Genomic DNA, 13,585 nt, shown 5'->3' with positions numbered 1-13,585 from the left:
GATCCAGCCGTGAGCAAACTACGGCCCGCGGGCCGGATCCAGCCCGTTCGGCTGTTCTATCCAGCCCGCGGAACCAAAAGAGCGGGGGGTTCTCTTGCTCTCCCCTCCGCTCCTTTACTTTGAATTTATATTAGTTCACACAAACACTCCATCCATGCTTTTGTTCCGGCCCTCCAGTCCAGTTTAAGAACCCATTGTGGCCCTCGAGTCAAAAAGTTTGCCCACCCCTGATATAGACTCTAGCTTGAATGGGACTCCCATTGGCCAAATCTGTGACAACCTGACATCAAAATAAATAAGGATAATAACAGTTTACAAGCCACTGAATAAAATAGGAGACGATGAGCTCATACCTAAATACATACACGCACATACATACAAACATACATTCAAAGTATGAAGAGGACTAGCTACATCATTTCAAAATGCCTCCTCACAAAACACCGATTCATTACAAAGAGGAAAGAGAAACTATAGTGAAGTTTGGCAGACATCCTTTAATCAGTGACCCAAGTGGGACAAATGGAAATGTGTGCTCCCTGATAGGATGTATCAAGAACACAGGCCCTAGCTGGTTTGGCTCAGTGGATAGAGCACTGGCCCTCAAACTGAAGGGTCCCGGGTTCTTTTCCAGTCAAGGGGATGTACCTGGGTTTCAAACTTGATTCCCCGCCCAGTCAGGGTGTGTGCGGGAGGCAACTAATATATGTGTCTCTCTCACATCCATGTTTCTCTCTCTGTGTCTCTCCCACTCCCTTCCACTCTCTGTAAAAACCAATGGAAAAATATCCTTGGGTGAGAATTAGCAACAACAACAACAACAAACAGAACACAGCATTGCTTCTGTGATATTCTTACTAAAGAGACATAACTTGAATCTAATCATAAGGAAGCCTCGAACAAACCCAAATTGAGAGCCTTGCTACCAAATAACTACAACTCTTTCAAAGCATCAAGGTCTGAAAGGCAAAGAAAGACTGATGGGAAGTTTCCTGACTGACAGACTAGGAGACATGATAAAGAAATGCACTGTGAGCCCTAGCCGGTTTGGCTCAGTGGATAGAGCGTCAGCCTGTGGACTGAAGAGTCCCAGGTTCAATTCCAGTCAAGGGTACATGCCCGAGTTGTGGGCACAATCCCCAGTAGGGGGCATGCAAGAGGCAGCTAATTAATGATTCTCATCATTGATATTTCTACCTCTCCTTCCCTCTCCCGTCCTCTCTGAAATCAATAAAAATATATTTAAAAAAGAAAGAAATGCACTGTGAAATTCTGGACTGAGCCCTTTCACTGTAACTTATTTCATGGAGCATTTGATGAAACTGAAGTAGGGTCTGATATTAGATGTTCAATTACACACTAAAGTATTTGAAAGTTCTGAGGCATCAGGTTTAGCAATTTACTCTCAAATGGTTCAAGGTTTTTTTAAAAAGTTCCCTGTACTGTACTTGCAACCTTTCTGTGTTTGTAATAGTCTCAAAATAAATAGCATTGACATGTGAAGAGGTGAGCAAAAAGCATACAGCTAAAACACATTGGCAAATATTGTCAGGCAACTAACTGGTCAGTAAAAGTATTTTGTTATTCTCCTAGGTTTGGGATGTTTCTGTTTTCAGTCAGTTTATTTTACTTTGTAATTGGTAGTAACTTATTTTCTCATTTTAAATATCCACTTTTATACCTGCTGTTCTATTATTAAAGAGGGTGCTCCAAATTGCATAGGCTTCAGGTCCCATAAAAGCAATACCCACTATAGGGGTATTGCCTTTCTTGCCACCCTTTTAAGGATGAGGAAACTGAAGCACAGAAATCTCAAATGACTCGCCCAAGGCCACTCAGCTAAGTGATGGAGCAGGATTTAGACCCAGCCAGTCTGACTCCAGAGTCTCCTTTGAGAGATGCTGTGAGGATTCAGTGAGAAAAGAAAGACATGACAGGAACTTTATAAATGTAAGGATTAAGATTATTAACAATCAAATGAAAAATTCATGCCTGTTTGTCTGCGGAGGCCTGGTTCCTTATGGGGAACAAAGTCCTAATGTATGCCAGAAGCTGCTTGGAATATAACATCCTGGACCTCACTTTGTCCACGCAGCAGCCCTGCAGGCAGGCATTACTGTCCCAGATGAAGCTCCGGAGGCCCAGAGAGACTTGGGGATCAGCTCAAGGTAACACAACTGGGATCCAGGAACAGAAGTCAGGGACGGTGATAGCTGCCCAGGCTGGGCTTGGCAAGGTCCATAGACATGACACAGCCAAGGACCTTCCCGCCATTCTCACACTCCATGCCCCACCATCTGAGACAGTTGCCAGGGACAGTTGCCATGTGGCTAGTGGCAGAACAACATTTCTGCCTAGATCATAGGTGGGCAACATCTCCAGACAAGGCAGTATCAAGGTGGGTGCCCAGGTAGCCACCAACACTGAGAAACTCGGGCCACACAGCTCTGGCTGCACAATTGGGCCAATGGGTCCAGAAGAACAAACAAGGACTTTGAAATCAGACAGATCTGGGCTCTCCATCTTCTTAGTGGCATGACCTTGGGCAATTCACTTCACCTCTTTGAGTCTCAAAAAGTAAAAATCTTACTCATAGGGAAGACCTGAATATTTGAGTAGAAAGTTCCTGGCACATAGTAGGTATTCAATAAACAGCAGCCATATTTTATTATCCTTCTGCAAGGGCTTCTCAGCAAATACAACCTCTCAGGAGCTCTAGAAATCCAGGCTGCGGAAAGAGAGTTCTTTTTTTTTTTTTTTTTTTTAAATATATTTTATTGATTTTTTACAGAGAGGAAGGGAGAGGAATAGAGAGTTAGAAACATTGATGAGAGAGAAACATCGATCAGCTGCCTCCTGCACACCCCTCACTGGGGACATGCCCGCAACCAAGGTACATACCCTTGACCGGAATCGAACCTGGGACCTTTCAGTCCGCAGGCCGACGCTCTATCCACTGAGCCAAACCGGTTTTGGCAAGAGAGTTCTTAAGGATCTTATTTCTGCAGGGCCTCCAGAACTGGAGTCAGAGGAAGGGGCCTCCTAAACTGCACAGCGGACAAAGTCCTTGCAGCCCCCCAGGGTCCTGGCTCCCTTCCCTGTAGCCTGTTCCTTACCAAAAACAGGAGCTGAGCCCCAAGGTTAGGCAAACAAGCTAGTGATAAGGCACTTCCAGGTTGGGCCTGTGTTCAAGGCTTGTCTAGCTCTGGAGCTGACATCTCAGCTTAGCAAGGGTCCTGCAGGCACCAGTAGGGACACCTGCCATGGCCACCTGCTGAATGTGCACCTGAGGCCTTGGTGCCCTGGTACAGCTTGGGTTAATGACCCTGTTTATCCACTTGAGTCATCCGATAAGGGACAGCCGGGGCAGCGAACGGGCGGCCCCATGCCCTGCACCATCCACTTCATTGACTAAAGTGATATCAGGGCCACGTGAAGCTTCCAAGTCCCCTCCCCCAGCACTTCCCCACCAGTCCTGCCAGGGTCAGTGTGTGGTTGTTTCTTTTTTTTTTTTTTTTTCAATGAACATGACTTTCTAGAGTCAAGGTTATTGAACCATTCCCCCCTCCTACCATTGGGGATATAAATAGCACCCACAGCGCAGATCAGAGGGCGGGATAGCTGGGAGGAAGGAGGAACAGATTCTCAACCATGAACTCCAGCCAGCCGGGGACCTGTCCATGCCAGCATGCTGCAGGGCGCCCAGTCATTCTATATGCACTTTTGAGCCCCAGCCTCAGGGCCAGGCCTTCTGTGCCCCCAGCCCGTAGGCATTGCCTCTGCAAGCAGCACCGGCCTGTCCAGCTGTGTGCTCCTCATCGCACCTGCCGGGAGGCCTTGGACGTTCTGGCCAAGACAGTGGTCTTCCTCAGGAACCTGCCATCCTTCTGCCAGCTGCCCTTCCAGGATCAGCAGCAGCTGTTGCGGGACTGCTGGAGCTCTCTCTTCCTGATTGGGTTGGCCCAAGACACTGTGACCTTCGAGGTGGCAGAGGCCCCTGTTCCCAGCATACTCAAGAAGATCTTGCTGGAGGAGCCCAGCAGCAGTGCAGGCAGTGGCCAGCAGCCGGATCTGCCTCGACCCTCAATGGCTGCAGTGCAGTGGCTTCAGTGCTGCCTGGAGTCCTTCTGGAGCCTGGAGCTGAGCCCTAAAGAGTATGCCTACCTGAAAGAGACCATCCTCTTCAACCCTGGTGAGCTCCCGGACACTCCAGGATGAGGGCCAAGGCTGGAGGGGGGCAGGGCCCAGCCAGGGAAGACACCTTCTAAGGGTTTGACATTTGTTATCTCTTTGTGTCCTTATTACAACAGTCATCTCATGAAAGAGGCTCAGAGAGGCTAAGTGACTTGCTGAAGGTCACAGCCAGGTAGGGGCAGAAATCAGGTCTGTTCACACCAGAGACTGGCCTTTGCCATTCTGCCCCCCAAAAATTTGCCCTGACCCACAAGGAGGGTAGGTATAGGAGGGGGGGGGGGCAGACACAGCTGTGCCTCAATCACAGGTAAATCTCTGGGTTCAGAAAGATCATATAGAGTAGAGGAATGAAAGTGAGTGGATGTCGGGGCAGAGAGGTAGGAGCCTTTATAAAATTCAGCTAGGAGAGCAACGGATAGAGGTAGAGTTCTTTGTAATCTGGAGAGCATCTAGATCCGTGGTTCTCAACCTTTCTAATGCCACGACCCTTTAATACAGTCCCTCATGTTGTGGTGACCCCCCACCATAAAATTATTTTCGTTGCTACTTCGTAACTGTAATTTTGCTACTGTTATGAATCGTAATGTAAATATATGTGTTTTCCGATGGTCTTAGGCAACCCTGCTAGGGGTTCTCAACCTGTGGGTCATGACCCACAGGTTGAGAACCGCTGCTGTAGAGCCTAAGACCATTGGAAAACATCGATATTTACATTACGATTCATAACAGTAGCAAAATTGCAGTTATGAAGTAGCAACGAAAATAATTTTATGGTGGGGGGTCACCACAACATGAGGAACTGTATTAAAGGGTCGCGGCATTAGAAAGGTTGAGAACCACTGTGTTAGACCCAATTCTATGGTTTTACATATACAGCTCATAACAAACCTAAGAGACAGGTATTTATACCCATTTTATTTTATTTTTAAAATATATTTGTATTGATTTCAGAGAGGAAGGGAGAAGGAGAGAGAGATAGAAACATCAATGATGAAAGAAAATCATTGATCGGCTGCCTCCTGCATGCCCCCTACAGGGGATCGAGCCCGCAACCCCGGAATGTGCCCTTGACTGGAATCAAACCCGGGACCCTTCAGTCTGCAGGCTGCTGCTCTATCCACTGAGCCAAAACGGCTAGGCTATACCTATTTTACAGATGAGGAAACCAAAGCACAGAGATGACATAATTTGCCCGAGGTCACACAGCTAATAAGTGATAGCCTGGGATTCAAACTCAGGCAGCCTGGTTCTTCACCATTACTCTATACTGCCTCTCCATAGATGGATAGATGAATAAAATGATAAATAAGTAAATAGAGGAAGTAGTAAGGGGCCTCAAAAGCTGAGCTGTGGCCTCAGGTGGCAGGGAGTGTGGAGCTCATCACCCCTCTTTACCCTCTGCCTACAGACATGCCAGGCCTCCATGCCTCCTCCCACATCTGGCATCTGCAGCAGGAGGCTCATCGAGCACTATGTGAGGTCCTGGAGCCCTGGTGTCCAGCAGGCCAAGGCCGTTTGGCCCGTGTCCTCCTCATGGCCTCCACCCTCAAGTCCATTCCACCCAGCTTGCTTGGGGATCTCTTCTTCCGCCCTATCATTGGAGATGTTGACATCGCTGGACTACTCGAAGACATGCTTTTGCTGAGCCGACCTGCTCCAGCCCAAGCAGAGATCAGCTGTAGCCTGGGCAGAAGCTGGCTGCAATGATTTGGCCAGGTTGTCCCCAGGGGTGACCCAATGCTCCCAGAGGAGGCAAGCCTGTACAGACCCTGGCCCAGCTAGATGGACTGCATGAATCCTCACTCAGCCACACCCCATCTTGGCCTTCTTTGGTTTGGACATAGTGCTCCAGCTGTCTGGCTGGCCCTTGGTAGTCCCCAGATTCTCTGGACCAAGATTCCTATCCTCTCCTGGAATGGCAATGGAAGCTTAGACTGTCCATTGGGCCAGACATTCTACTGACTTTGTACAGAACTGACTTAAGTTATTGGTTTTTGTAATAAAAGGTTTTACATCCATGGAGCCTGACACTGTGGAAGGGACATTTGTGCATGTGGAAGAGACCTTCTCATCTCAGCCCCCAGCTCCCAGCCCCTATCGGAGGGAGCCCAAGCGGAAGGAACCATGAGGGATGCAAGAGCCAGGCCTCAGAGAACTGGGATATTAATTTCAGAGTGGATGATTTCATTTCTGGGGATATTTATTTTGCATGGGTCTGAATCCAGAGGATAGGATCAGTTCAGGACCCCGTCATCTTCTTGTCTTTATCTTTGGGGGGAAGGGGTTTCTCTTTGTCCATAAACCCCTCACTGATCCTTCCCCTCCCTCAGCTCCTGTCCCCTAAAGGCTCCCTCTCACCTCAGGGAGAGTCAGATGATAGCCAATAAAGAAAACTGGAACAGACAAGGTCACTGGAATTTCTGTAGTTTGGCATCATTCACTTCCCCCATGCCTGCAGACAACAGAAGAGGATGGTCCATTGTTCTCCCAATGGGAGGGGTCAAGGACACCCAGGGCTGGCCTGGCAGCTGCTCAGAGGTCAAGGCAAGCAGAGATTTAGCTGCCACATTAGCTGTTAAAGTCTGAAACACTTTCATGACAGTTGGTTCACAGCCACTGCCCAAGCTCCCCCAGCTCCCTTGCACTGCCCCTGTATCCCTCCCAGTCCTTCTCCTGGAATCCATTCCTATTGTCCAGCAACTAGAGAGACAATGGTTGGCATAGCATGGCCTCCAGAACTGCTCCATTTCAGGGCACGGCTTATATCTGTACTGACTGGTCAATCTCTGTTCCTCACTGTTTGCTAAATATTTTGAATAGCATCCAGGACAGGGTGACTGACCTGCAGGGTGGACAGGAGGGAATGATAACAACACACATGCCTATAGGACCCCCTTTCAGACCTCCTCCTTTCTCTGGCAATAAGGCCTGTCTCGACCAGGTCCCACCCCCTTCACCAACACAGTTTGAATTCTTCTCACGGGGGACCAGTTAATTATTGCTCAATGAGAGGTCATTCACTCAGGGACAACAGTCTAGGAGCCAAGCAGCTGAATTGGCCCTGTATGCATTATGGATACCCAGTGGCAGCATCAAGGCCCCCTGTCCCTTACCCTGTCACCCACTCACCACTCAGAAACCCAGAATGAGACATAAACACACAGTTCAGATCCCACACACAACTCAGACACTCACGAAGACACATATAACTCAGACCTACAGCTCTCTCTCACACACACCCATACACTAAGATGTACAACTCAGACACACCTACACAGATCCATAAAATAGACCCTCCATCTACCCACACACAGCATGGAAATACAGACACACTTACTCAACGGCATACAACAGACCCAACCAAACACATTCACACTACAGAGAAATGCACCCAGGCCAGACGATCACACATACACCCCTGTACCCAAGGGTGGGGCACACAACATAGAGACACCCTCACACCAGGACATGTTCTCCATCGTTTTTGTGTCACAGTAAAAGGAAAAGTGACCCCCAAAATAGGCAGACCTGCATCTGCACATCTACCAGGTCTGCTCAGAGGCTGCAAATCCAGGCCAAACTGCTCTGCCTGGCATTTGGGGCCTCCACTAACCAATCAACCCCTTTCCCTATGGTGACCCCAATATCCACTCTCCTCTCAACCAGATCATGCCCTGTTCAACAGTTCCTCCTGGCCAGGACCTAATAAAATCCCCAAATGGAAGCATCCTTTAGAGCCCAGAACGAGTCCTGCATCTCCCTTAACCCCTTATCCCCCTCCAGACACCCCAGACTCATACCTCAGGCCCTCAAGCACTCTGCCCTGCCCTGCCCTTCCCAGCATTTTGGCACACACCACCCCATCTCGCCTTGCAGATGCAGGAGGCCATTCTTTCCAGAGCAGACACCTTGTCTCCCCATAGGAGGTTCAGGGATTTTGGGCCATTTGATTGTTTATGTCTCTTCACTAACTGATCCCATGAATTTACTGTTGCACCTCTTTGAACCCTCAGGCTGAGTCTTCCAGCCTCTTCCCCTCCTCCAACCTTGAACAGCCATTAATTAGAAGGCACTCCTCTCCACTTCCCACCCCTGCCTTTCCCCCTCAACTTATGTTTCCATCATCCAAATAACTTCCCTTATTAACCCTACCTTGCCCCTTTTAAAATTTCTTCCCTACCCCTCCCTGTGATTTGGGAGCTACACTTAAGTCTGTTTCTCATCTGTATCTCGAGTCACTTCTGACACCCTTCCCAAGCTACCTGGGAGAAACACAAAGACAAATATAGCAAAACTAAAGAGAGAATTGTAGGACAAGGCAATAAGGAAAATAATGCTTCCTCTGTGAAACCGCAGGCTTTCCAAAGGTGGGGGACTGTTTCTCCACTATCAGCATCTTAGGAGTGAGACCTGTGTCTCATCAACCAGGGAGAGTAAGAAAGAAACAGGGTTTAAAACTTACTCAAGCCCGGCTGATATGTCTCTGTAGTTGAACATTGACCCATGAACTAGGAGGTCATGGTTCATTTCCCAGTTAGAGCACACGCCTGGGTTGCAGGCTTGATCCCCAGTGGAGGGAATGCAGGAGGCAACCGATCAATGATTCTCTCTCATCATTGATGTTTCTATCTCTCTCCCCCTTTTCCTTCCTCACTCTGAAATCAATAAAAACATATTTTAAAAATTAAATTTAAAAAATGTACCCAAGGTCTGGGTAGATCACTGTGCTGGGCTTAGAACACAGGTCTGTGGGACTCTGGAGATCATGCTTTGCCACCAGCACAGGCTGGAGTGAGTCATGGTCAGGGTCAGGCTGTCTGGAGCCAGCTCAGCCACTGTTCAGTGACCATCTACCTTTCAGCCTTGATCTTTGTCCTCAAGTCCAGACAGAGATGACTCACTAAGAAGCAGGGTCAGCCTCAGGTACTATTTTATTATTATTATCACTACCTTCATTAGCCAAATCATTGACTGCTTATTAAGCAGTTAGCCAGTGACGTGAGCTGTGCCCTGCATTGACACACCCTGGCCTTGGGACAGTCACAGGTCCCAGAATCGATGATGCCGCAAAAAGCCAACACGCACTCACCATCCATCCATCATTCCATCACTCAACATTTCTCTTGACATCCACTTGTGCCAGACCCTATGCTAGATGCCAAGTGACACAGAATAAATACGATATTGAACCTCCTGTCTATGGCAAAGAGACACATAAGTAGTACTTGTAACATAGAATGATCTGAAGTGTAATAGAAGGAATACGACAGGCAGCAGGCAATAAGAAGAGGAAATGATTAAATCTGCCTGGGGGGCGGGGACTCTGCCTGGAGGTGGGGAAAATGCTTCAGCCCGGTGGTGACTGCTCTGACCTAAAGAGAATGAATAGGAGTTTGCCAGGCAAATCAAGGGAAGAACATTCCAGACAGAGGGGATGGTAGGTGGAAGGGCATAGACGTATCAGAGAGCAAAGGTGCTTTGCTAACTACAAGTGGTCTGGGGCCGCTGGGGCCCAGGGCAGCAAGAGATGGTATGCAGAGACCATGTCACAGAACAAGGGAGCAGAGAAAGGCAACCCCAGTGAAAATGGTGGAGGTGACAAGGATAAGCTCTGAGATGAATCAAGATTAACAAAGGGGATCACCCATTTCTTTGCTGGTCATTCTGGGTAGCTATGAAGCATTTATTGAAAGCTGTGCTCAAACACATTACATGGATTATGTTATTTAATTCTCAAAACCACTCTGTGCTGGAATTACTATCATTATCTCATTTTATAGATGAAGAAACCAGGACACAGAGATGTTAAGTAACTTGCTCAGGTTGCACAGTTAGTAAGTAATAGAATCAGGATGAACTCTGGTGGCCTGGATTTACGAGCTATGCCCTTAAACACTATGCTATTATGTGTCATTATTTATTTATTTTTATTTTTTTGGTTAATCCTCACCTGAGGATATTTTTCAATTGATTTTTAGAGAGAGTGGAAGGGAGGAGGAGAGACATAGAGAGAGAAACATCAGTGTGAGAGAGACACATCAACTAGTTGCCCCCAGCATGTGCCCCCACCAGGGCCAGGGACTGAGCCTGCAACCAAGGTAGGTGCCCTTGACCAGAATCGAAGCCGGGACCCTTCAGTCCACAGCCAACACTCTATCCACTGAGACAAACTGGCAAGGCATGCTATTTTGTGTCTTTAAAAGTCAGGGATGATGAATTGGAAAATAAATACCAGCACCTAGACTCCTTCCCCTCCTCAGGGCAGAATGAAAGTGAAAATATAGTCTTGGTTACCTTTGGGTTTGTGTTTGTTGTTTTTAATATATTTTCATTGATTTCAGAGAGGAAGGGAGAGGGAGAGAGAGATAGAAACATCAATGATCAGAGAGAATCATTGATCGGCTACCTCCTGCAGGCCCCCTACTGGGGATCGAGCCTGCAACTTGGGCATATGCCCTGACAGAATGGAACCGGTGACCTTTTGGCTCCTGGGTGGAAGCTCAACTGCTGAGCAACACTGGGCTGGGTTGGATTTAAGTTTTGGTGAGAAATCTAGCCTATGTGTTCTTCCACGGAAATGGCCCCACATTTTCTAGAGAGAGTTCCCAGTCAACACCCAATGGCACATCCCCATGTTAGTGCCAGGAATATTCATTCCACCAATGATGATTTACTGAGAGTCTTCTAGATACCTAGCATCATGTGAGGTCCTGGCAATTTAGTCACACAAATGGCAATTGTGTGTAATAATAAGTGCATAACTTCTCAAGTCATCTAACAGCTTTTCCAAAGCACACCATCTTTATTTTGGTCTACATAGTTTTCTGTAAAGCATTTATTTTTCAATTTTCATATTTTCAAACTGTAGTTTTAACTAAATCTTATTTTGTATAATATACAGAAAAGTACACAAATCAAACATATATATTTTGATGAATTATCACAAAATGAATACATCACTGTAACAACCACTCAGCTTAAGAAATAGAAGAGCATTAACAATATCCCAGAAAACTTCCCCATCGCTACCCTCCCACTCCCTGCAAAGGACATCACTATCCTTGATTTCATAAATGAGATTGCTTGTCTTAAACTTTATATAAATGAAATCATACAGAATGTACTCTTTGGTGTTTGTCATCTTTTACTCAATATTATGTCTGAGATTCATTCTTCTGCTGTGTAGCAGTAATCCATTCATGTTCATTGTACAATATCCCATTACACTACCATTAGTTTACCCACATACTGCTGAGGAACATTTGGTTCATCAAATAATATTGCTAAGATTATGCTTGTACATGTCTTTTGGTGCACAGATGTTTGCAGACCTGTTGCTATATAACAAGAACTGGAATCCTAAGTCATAGAAAGTGTGCTCAACTTGAGTAGATCTTTCCAATTTTCCAAAATGGTTATACCAATCTATCCTCCCATAAGTGAATTTTAGAATCTAGATGTAACGTTTTTCCCATTCACAATTACTCAGATATTCCTTAGAACTGTTTTTATTTTAATTTTTATTGTTGAAAGTATTCCATATGTCCCCTTTTCTCACCATTGACTTCTGTTAGCCCACCCCTGCCCGTTTTTATTTTTATTTCTCAAATAGATATAAACTTGTGATCACCACAAAGTAACCACTTGCTTTATGTTTTTGAAATATGAGTTATTTTCCCTTTTAAGATATTTTATTAAAATTGAATAAAACAAAATAATATTTATAAAATATATGTAAAGAATAAGAGTACAATGAATCTTCATCATTGTTCCATAGGTCATTATTACCATCAACTTTGAAGTCCCCAAAAGTAATGAGTACCATGAATTTTGGGTTAATAATTTCTTTACTTTTCTTTATAATTTTAAAGCTTACTTATGTATCCCTAAAAAACATTCTTTTTTTAAAATATATTTTATTGATTTTTTACAGAGAGGAAGGGAGAGGGATAGAGAGAAACATCGATGAGAGAGAAACATCGATCAGCTGCCTCCTGCACACCCCCTACTGGGGATGTGCCTGCAACCCAGGTACATGCCCTTGACTGAAATCGAACCTGGGACCTTTCAGTCCGCAGGCTGACGCTCTATCCACTGAGCCAAACCGGTTTCGGCCCCTAAAAAACATTCTTAGTTTATATTTTTTGAATCGTTATATAAATAGAATCTTTATATAGAATCTTTATCTTTATATAAATAGAATAACTGTTTTCTGACTTGCTTATTTCCACTCAACATTATATACCTGAGATTATTAGTACTAAATGCCCATATCTTTTTCTTATAAACAATGAAGCTATGAATATTCATGTATACTGTCAAATAAAAACAAATCTGGACTTAATAAGGAGAGACTTTATTTGAAATGATTATGGAAAGGGAGGAAACGAACTATTGCAATAGAAAATGGGAAGCTTTTTCAATGGGAGAACAGTCTGATCATAAGATCTACACATGTTTCAAGGGTTAGGCAAAAAAGTTTTTCTTTCATAGGGAGGAGTAAACAATGCTAGAAAGAACTGGGTGTGAGGATGTGGTGTGACCATGAGTGGCATGATGGATCAGTAGATCAGAGAATGTTTACCCTGAAGCCAGACTATTCTCTGGAGGGGCTGTTAAGGAGGGGTTGTTTGCTGGCTCAAGCTGAAGGGGGCCTGGGGGTCACAAAGTTCAGGGACCTGGGGGAAGGAGAGAAGCTTAACCATAGTTTAGTTAACAAGCCTTTATTATTTTTATTTATTTATTTATTTATTTATTTATTTATATTTTTCCATTGATCTTTTAGATAGAGGAGAAGAAAGAAAGACAGAAATATCAATGTGAGAGAAACGCATCCTGCACCAGCCCCCACCAGGGCCCAGGGCCGATAGGAGCCTGCAACCAAGGTAAGTCCCTTTGACCGGAATGGAACCTGGGACCCTTTGGTCCATAGACCCACACTCTATCCACTGAGCCAAACTGGCTAGGGCAGTGGTCGGCAAACTCATTAGTCAACAGAGCCAAATATCAACAGTACAACGATTGAAATTTCTTTTGAGAGCTGAAAACCGACTTCTGTGCATGGGCCACGAAGTTTCAATCACACTGTACATGCGTGCCAGCACGTGGTATTTTGTGGAAGAGCCACACTCAAGGGGCCAAAGAGCCGCATATGGCTCGTGAGCTGCAGTTTGCCGACCATTGGGCTAGGGCCTTAACAAGCCTTTTGTTGTGATTGATCAGTGAGGACAAACAGACCATCTAAATGTTTATGAGGTGAGAATTGGAATTTGGAGTCTGTCTATTGTCATAGGTAAACAAGGGGGCGCCCATAAGTTTTACCTGTCATAGAAGGGTGTTTCTTTGCAGTATACTCTGTTTCAGAACACAAAAGGGTGGGGAGGGGTTTCAT

The 13,585-nt window shown here is 45.7% G+C and overlaps 1 protein-coding gene across 1 annotated transcript; it reads left to right on the top strand.

The window, feature by feature from the left end:
* The first annotated feature begins 3,614 nt into the window (after positions 1-3,614).
* NR0B2 (nuclear receptor subfamily 0 group B member 2) lies at positions 3,615-6,596 on the top strand. The gene is made up of 2 exons (XM_080654886.1): positions 3,615-4,192; positions 5,603-6,596. Exons 1-2 carry the CDS (start codon positions 3,652-3,654, stop codon positions 5,899-5,901), a joined length of 840 nt encoding a protein of 279 aa, XP_080511012.1. The 5' UTR covers positions 3,615-3,651; the 3' UTR covers positions 5,902-6,596.
* The last annotated feature ends 6,989 nt before the right edge of the window (positions 6,597-13,585 follow it).

The sequence above is a fragment of the Plecotus auritus genome (genome assembly GCF_963455305.1).
Source record: "Plecotus auritus genome assembly, chromosome: 2".
Taxonomy (NCBI): domain Eukaryota; kingdom Metazoa; phylum Chordata; class Mammalia; order Chiroptera; family Vespertilionidae; genus Plecotus; species Plecotus auritus.
The sequence above is the reverse complement of the archived record's forward strand: the minus strand, read 5'-3'. Positions and strand labels throughout refer to the sequence as shown.

Coding starts and splice junctions, on each gene's coding strand:
- NR0B2 (XM_080654886.1), top strand. CDS start 3,652: ATGAACTCCAGCCAGCCGGGGACCTGTCCATGCCAGCATGCTGCAGGG. Junction 4,193..5,602: donor GACCATCCTCTTCAACCCTG/GTGAGCTCCCGG, acceptor CTCTGCCTACAG/ACATGCCAGGCCTCCATGCC.